Here is a 7,633-nt window from a genome sequence, read left to right as displayed (position 1 = left end):
GTTGCTTGCACCGCTTCATGCTTTTGTTCCTTCCTTTTTCACTACTAGTGGTGAGCAGGGTTCTTTGATGCATTATTATTACTATGATTAGAGTTTCTTCTCCGACCACGGCCATGACCGCGATTGGGATCACGACCTCTTCCATGCTTAGCTTGGTGGAAGTTCGTCTCGTTCACTTCAAGGAGTGGACAAGAATAGGTCGGCTTTCATAATTTTTCATTAATAGCCCATTATGTTGCTCGACTACAAGAAGATGTGAGATAAGTTCAGAATACTATTTGAAACCAATCTCTCGATATTGCTGCTTCAGGAGCATATTCGAGGCATGAAAAATGGTGAAAGTTTTCTCCAACATATCATGATCAGTAATATTATCACCACATAATTTCAATTGGGAAATAATTTTGAACATAGGAGAATTATACTCACTAATAGATTTAAAATCTTGTAGCCTTAAATGAGTCCAACCATAACGTGCTTGTGGAAGAACGATCATCTTCGGGTGGTTATATCTATCTTTCAAATTTTTGTACAGTATGACCAGATCTTTAACATTAAGATATTCCATTTTCAAGCCCTCATCAAGGTGATTTCATATGAATATCATTCCTTTGCCGCGATTTTGGTTTGATGCCTGGTTTTTATCTTTGATGGTGTTTACCAGACCCATCGTATGAAGATGAATTTCAGCATCAAACACCTAAGACATGTAGCTTTTGCCCAATATATCCAGGGCTATAAATTCAAGTTTATAAAGATTTGACATTATTTAGAAAAAGAAATTTCGCACCTATGATATTTTCAAGGTATTTGCTCGAGATGGCAGAGTTTCGTGCTGATAACGTGTTATAAAATAAAGACTGCAAAGTAAAGACAAGTATAGAGAGAAACTGATATATTATTCAACTTCAAACTTATGTACATAATGAACTCAAAACTCCTCTAATTATAGAAGAAAGGAAGCAGTTGCGAGGCTTTTTAGGAAGCAGTTGCAAGGCTTTTCTTGAGCTGCTTGTAAGCTGTCTGCATAAGTTGCTTGCAACCTGCATGTTTAATAAGAAGCTGCTGCAAATCATTTCATTGAGTTGCTTGAGACATGTCTGCATCAGCTGCTTGTAGATAAATTTCAATAGAGCACCAAGCGAATAGTTTTCTTCAGGAAGATTATCTATAGCGGAGTAATGAATAAATATCCACAATAAAATTATTTTCATAACAAATTCCTTGAGATTGATAAATATAGAGCTTCTTTATTTATTGCGGGTGTATGTTCTTTCCTAATCCTGGAATACTAAAATTTCTTTAGTCGTGTAATATTCTAGGTGAATCTCATGATAATGTAACATTAATTCTAGGCAAGTTACACAGTAAACATAGAAGAAATGTTGGATAATATAAAGAAATAAGTCTTAAATTTTAATGACATATTATAAAGTTGTGTGAATTGAAATCCAAAACGAACAGTATCTCTAGTAGACTTCGAGCTGTTACATTTCATTTCTACTATTTCGATAATAATGATAAAGCCAAAGTTCATGAAATCTCGTACACCTTGAACTAGATAGGTCAAAGTGATTGGTTGAATTTCTTCGAGCCTGGAATAAATGTCATGGCTCTTAATCATTTTCTTTTATTTTGTAATTTCTCCATGTCTAAGTTTGCTATTTAAGCTATTATTTGATTAGGATTAAGTTGGGTGATCCAATAATACTAATCATAATTTAGATAATTCTCACATATTTAAATTTCAAATACGCTCTGATGCTTTACTAGTTAATTACTTCATAATGATTGTCAACCATGTAGGCGCTCACTTTTATGCTTATAGAATGTTATGAGATCTTTACAATTTTTCTTAAAGCTAAAAATCTATTAAATTAGTGGAGGAAATAGGATATTTATATAATACTCTTAAACTATTGGGAAGATATATGTTACAAACCAAAATCTCAAGGGAGATTTATGAAGTTATTATTTTAATAAATTATTAACGAGGAAAAATTATCAGTAAGAAATAGAAAGGTGAAAATGCTAATGCCAAAAAAATGCTAACAAATATTTGCAAGTACTGAATCAAGCATAATTGCTTTCAAGACATGTGATCGTTCAAGTTCATACATTTTTGCACTCTATAATTCAGCTGGCTGAACTCTAAAATAAATTATTTTAATTAAAAGAAATGTAAAATAAATTTGACGTTTCCAAGCAAAATAACAATTGCGATCCAGGTGTTCTTGCTCAATTAAATTTAATGAGATTTATTTTCGTATTGAAGAAATTGAAAGATTTTGAAATCCAATCCTTGATCAGAATATTGTATTATTTTTCTAGTCTATACAGAATACCCTTTCTTATACAAAATTTCCTAGGTACTGTGCATATACGTGTTCTTCTATCATTTGCACTATTATAACAGAATTTGTCTTATGTGTACTATGTATAAGAAATATATACAAATGTAAAAGACAGTTAATTACAGATAATAAAGTTCTAGACTATTACATATCTATCTGATTCCACACCAGCTGGAATGTAATTGTAATTGTGAGTGTCATATGGATGGTTTGATTGGATGGCACATGGCATGATCAGCAGTGAGGGAAGAATGGTCCTTTGACTTGGCCATAGGAGATGTTAATTCAGACATAACTAGGTTACTTTGTGTACTTTCATTCTTAGCCCGAATTCCCTTCTTTCTCACTGCTTCTTCTCTCATCGATGGACAAGGAAGGAAAAACGTCCGATCATCATCTTCAACCTTTTCTCGATCAACCTCGTCGTCAACATCCCCCCTCAAGTTGGAGGGTGTTGAATACACACCCAACTTGCCGAGCAAATTATGATGTTTTGGGCCTATTAGCAATTTAGTGAACAGATCGGCTAGTTGGTGTTGAGATCGGACAAAGGATAATGAAATTAAACTAGCAAGGAACTGTTGTTCACGAAATGATAATCAATTTTCACATGTTTCGTTCTTTCGTAGAAGACCGGGTTCTTTGCGATGTGGATTGCGGCTTGGCTGTCTGAATAAAGGGGAACTGGAAGTTCTATTGGTGTTGAAAGATCATTGAAAAAGCGAATTAGCCAGGTGAGTTATGCAACTACACGTCTCATAGACCTATATTCTGCCTCGGCAGAACTGAGAGAAATTGACATTTGTTTTTTTGATTTCCAGGAAATTGGTGAGGATCCGAGGGAGATATAGAAGCCACTTACTGATTTCCTTGAATCTGGACAAGAAGCCCAATCAGAGTCACAGAAATCTTGAAGCTTGAACGATGATGACGCTGACAGAAAGAGCCCAAGACCTGGATCTCTAAGGAGATAGCGAAGGACTTGTAGAGCAGCTTCTAGGTGTGGCTGGCGAGGATCTTGTATATATTGACTCAGGTGTTGTATAGTGAATGAAAGATCCGATCGCATATGAGTTAGGTAATTCAATTTGCCGATCAAGTGTCGGTACAATGTTGGATGTGGAATGATATCACCAGTGTTGGCAACAAGTTTCTGGGTTGGATCTAAAGGTGAAGACACAGGCGTCTTATCTAGACAATTGAACTCTTTGAGCAAATCCAAAGTGAACTTTCGTTGAGTCAAGAATAAACCAGTTGATTCCCGGACAACTTCCATTCCCAAAAAATAATGTAAGTTTCCAAGATCCTTAATTTTGAATTCTTGATCAAGGAAAACTTTCAGTGCATTTAGTTCCCTTATGTCGTTCCCAGTTAGCACAATGTCGTCTACATAAACTGCTAAAATAGAAATTGAAATTCCCTTTCTCTTGAAAAATAAGGAATAGTCATTTAGGGAATGTGAATAACCTTTGAAATTTAGTGCACTTGTGAGTTATGAATACCATTATCGTGAAGCTTGTCGAAGTCCATAGAGTGACTTGTTTAACTTGCAGACATGTTTGGGAGTTGGGGTAGTCATACCAACCGGAAACTTCATATAGACTTCTTCATTTAAATTTCGATGTAGAAAAGCGTTATTAACGTCTAATTGATATATCCCCCATCCTTTCTTGATTGCAGTAGCCAATAGACATCTAATTGTGGTCATTTTGACCACATGTGAGAATGTCTCATTGAAATCTATTCCTTCACGTTGTACATCTCCTCTAATGACTGATCTTGCTTTCAAACGCTTAATACTTCCATCTGAAAGTTGTTTAACCTTGTATACCCATTTGCATGGCAGGGCCTTTTTATTTGGAGGAAGTTCAACTACATCCCAGGTGTCATTTTGTACTAATGCATCAATCTCTTTCTGCATTGCCTCTTGCCATCCTGGATGATGGGCTGCTTATTTAAAGGTTAGTGGTTCTTAAACATTTGAAAGACAATTTAGGAAATTTTGATTTGATCTTGAAAGTGTAGAAAATGAGTAAGAAGTGGGTGCGATAGGGGAAAGAAAACAAGAACCACTTACATCTGTTAACTGGATTGCATTAGTAACATAGTCATTTAAATAGGAAGGAGTTTTACTGGTTCTTAAGGATTTTCTAAGTATGACAGGTGATTCTGTATTTCCAGGTTGAGGACTTGGCACTGGTACATGCATTTTCTGGATGGGAAGGAGAATTGTCAATCCTCGTGGATCTTCTGAATGCAGTAGGTGAGTTCCTACTTACATTTTGAGGATTTGGTGTAAGAACTTCTTGGTTGTTAGGTTCCAAAAGATGGTCCGAGTCTTCAGATCTCTCTTTTAAATTTCCAGAAAAGAAATCTTGAACATCAATATTCTGTTTAGATGAATCTGAAGGGAAAAAAATAGATTTATGGATTTTTGTGGATCTGATAGAGGCAAAAGGATAAATATCTTCATGAAACACTACATCCCTAGATATAAGAGTCTTTTGTGTGTTTAAGTTAAGAACTTTGTACCCTTTCTTACCATGTGGATACCCCAGAAAGACACAAGGTAAAGCCTTTGGATCAAACTTTATCCTATGAGATGTAAGAGTGGAGAGAAAACATAGACATCCGAAGTACTTAAGTCTGGAATAATCAGGTTTAGTCTTAAATATGATTTCATAAGATGTCTTGAACCTAAGTACCCTTGAAGGAAACCTGTTAATCAAATGTGTTGCAGTCAACACACAATCTCCCCAAAACTTCACTGGTAGATGTGATTGATATAGTAAAGCCCTTGAGATTTCCAAAATATGCTTGTGCTTTCTTTCAACAATTCCATTTTGTTGGGAGTCCCAACACAAGTTGTCTGATGCACAATCCCTTGTTTAAAAAAATATTCTTCCTGTACCTTTCCTGTTCCAAGCTCAAAAAGCATTGTCTGAACGCATGACTTTAATTTTACTGTGAAATTGTCTCTCTACCGTGGCTAAAAAGGATTGTAAAACTGGAAAAGCATTTGACTTTGTGCTAAGAAGATATGTCCAAGTCCCCCTACTATAATCATCTACTATAGTTAGGAAATATTTGTATCCATCATATATATTTGTATTGTATGGACCCCAAGTATCAATGTGGATTAATTCAAATACAGATTTAGTAGTGATGGAACTGTTTGGAAATGGCAGCTTTGACTGCCTACCCATTGGACAAATAACACAAGGTGTAGAGAAATTATCACAAGAAGGACTAGGAATAGATGAAATCTTCTTCGTATTTAGGCATATGGCCTAAATGATAGTGCCATAGCTTGTTCTTTACATACGAAAGACTGGAAAAAGAAAATAAAACTGAAGATTCCTTCTAATTAAAAGATTCTTTCCTAGAACAACTCTACTACTAAAATAAGATGGCTTCTTGGAAATAAGATCCAAATGCCTTGATTCCAGAATATATAGTCCACAGCTCTCCCTACCAATCACTAGAGGCCTCTTCATTGAAGGGGCCTGCAGAAAACAAAATAAAGAAGTGAATAATATGTTAAAGTTGTTTTGCTTGCACAATTTGTGAACCGATAACAAATTGAATCTGAAGGCTGGGACTTATAAGACATTATGAAGAGTATGGTTAGGAAAGATTGTAACTGATCCTGAATGAGTTACTTTAACCTTAGATGAATTAGGCAGGTTTACATTCAAAGGTTTAGGTAGAAGATTCATGCTAAAGAAACAAGTTTAATCAAAAGTCATATGTTCAGTTGCACCACTATCTAATATCCATGTTTGATTGTTGTTATGTGCAAAACAGGTTGTACAGTTGTGTGAAAAATATATAACAGCTAGGTTCACGTCTGCATTGTTCTCAGAGCTACTGGCAGCTTGCTTTCCCATCTGCACCTACTGTAGAAGCTGCAAAATCTGGGTGATGTTCTCCTGGGTGAGACCCTTAATGCCTGAGCTTTGTTCTGCATTGTTCTCTGAAACAAGTGCATTGTTACCCTGAATAGATCCTTGATATTTCTTCTGATTAGTGAACTTGAAATTCGGAGAAAATCCAACAAGTCTATAACATTCTCCTATCATATGACCTGGTTTTTTACAGTAAGAACAAAATGAGTTATTTTTCTTTCCTTCATAACCAGATTTCTTTCGCTTAAAGTCTCTGAAATTGCTTTTCTTTCGAGCAGAACCTTGTTGTGCAATTATGAAAGAAGCTGAATCTCCTGGATAGATTGGAACACAATGAATCTCTCTTTGCTTTTCATCTTGGATGACCATGGAGTAAGCTTGCCCAATAATGGGTAAAGGATAAGACAGCAGAATATTGCTTCTCACCCCTATGTAGGTGTCATTGAGCTCCATTAAAAACTGCAGCAACCTCTGGTCTTGGTGAGTCTTCAAATTATTTCCTTTAGCTCCACACACACACTCACATGAACATGTGGAAAAATTGATTTGAGTATCTAACTCATCCCACAAACTTTTCATTTTCGTAAAATAGCTAGATACACTAGAGTTTCCTTGAACTACAACACTTAGTTCTTTTTGAAGTTGAAACAGTTTAGCACTATTTTTTGACCAAATCTGTCTTCCAAATCATTCCATATGTCCTTTGCACTGTGAGAGTAAAGCACACCCTCTGCAATCTCCTTTGACAGAGAGTTAAGCAACCAAGACAGGACCATGTCATTTCCTCTTGACCAAGCACTTTGAAGCCCTAAACTTTCATCTGGAATGGAGAGGGTTCCATCAATAAAACCCAACTTGTTCTTTGCAGAAAGAGCTATCACAACAGCTCTACGCCAAACACCATAGCTTTTGCCATCAAAAGATGAAGAAACCAAGTTCATTCCTGGATAGTCTGAGGGGTGAAGAAAAAATGGGTGTGATGAATCAATCATCACTTTCTTGGATGAATCAGCCACAGCCACAGGGATATTAACATCAGATGTTTCTACCATTTTGAAAATAAGAAGGCAGAATGAAAAAGTGAAAAAAAAATTCAAAATATGCTTAAATGACCTGCTCTTGAAAATTGGAAGATTTTAAAATCCAATCCTTTATAGGAATATTGTATTATTTTTCTAGTCTATATAGAATACCCTTTCTTATACAAAATTTCCTATGTATTCTGCATATACGTGTTCTTCTGTCATTTGCACTATTATAACAGAATTTGTCTTATGTGTACTGTGTATAAGAAATATATACAAATGTAAAAGACAGCTAATTACAGATAATAAAGTTCTAGACTATTCCATATCTATCCGATTCCATACC

At 35.5% G+C, this 7,633-nt stretch overlaps 1 protein-coding gene across 1 annotated transcript; it reads right to left on the bottom strand.

Annotated features, from left to right (window-relative positions):
• Positions 1-6,888: 6,888 nt before the first annotated feature.
• Positions 6,889-7,314, bottom strand: LOC104215295 (uncharacterized). Its single transcript, XM_009765069.1, has one exon. It carries the CDS (start codon positions 7,312-7,314, stop codon positions 6,889-6,891), a length of 426 nt encoding a protein of 141 aa, XP_009763371.1.
• Between the last annotated feature and the right edge of the window lie 319 nt (positions 7,315-7,633).

The sequence above is a fragment of the Nicotiana sylvestris genome, chromosome 7, assembly GCF_000393655.2.
Source record: "Nicotiana sylvestris chromosome 7, ASM39365v2, whole genome shotgun sequence".
NCBI lineage: Eukaryota > Viridiplantae > Streptophyta > Magnoliopsida > Solanales > Solanaceae > Nicotiana > Nicotiana sylvestris.
This window is presented reverse-complemented; position numbering and strand designations above follow the sequence as displayed.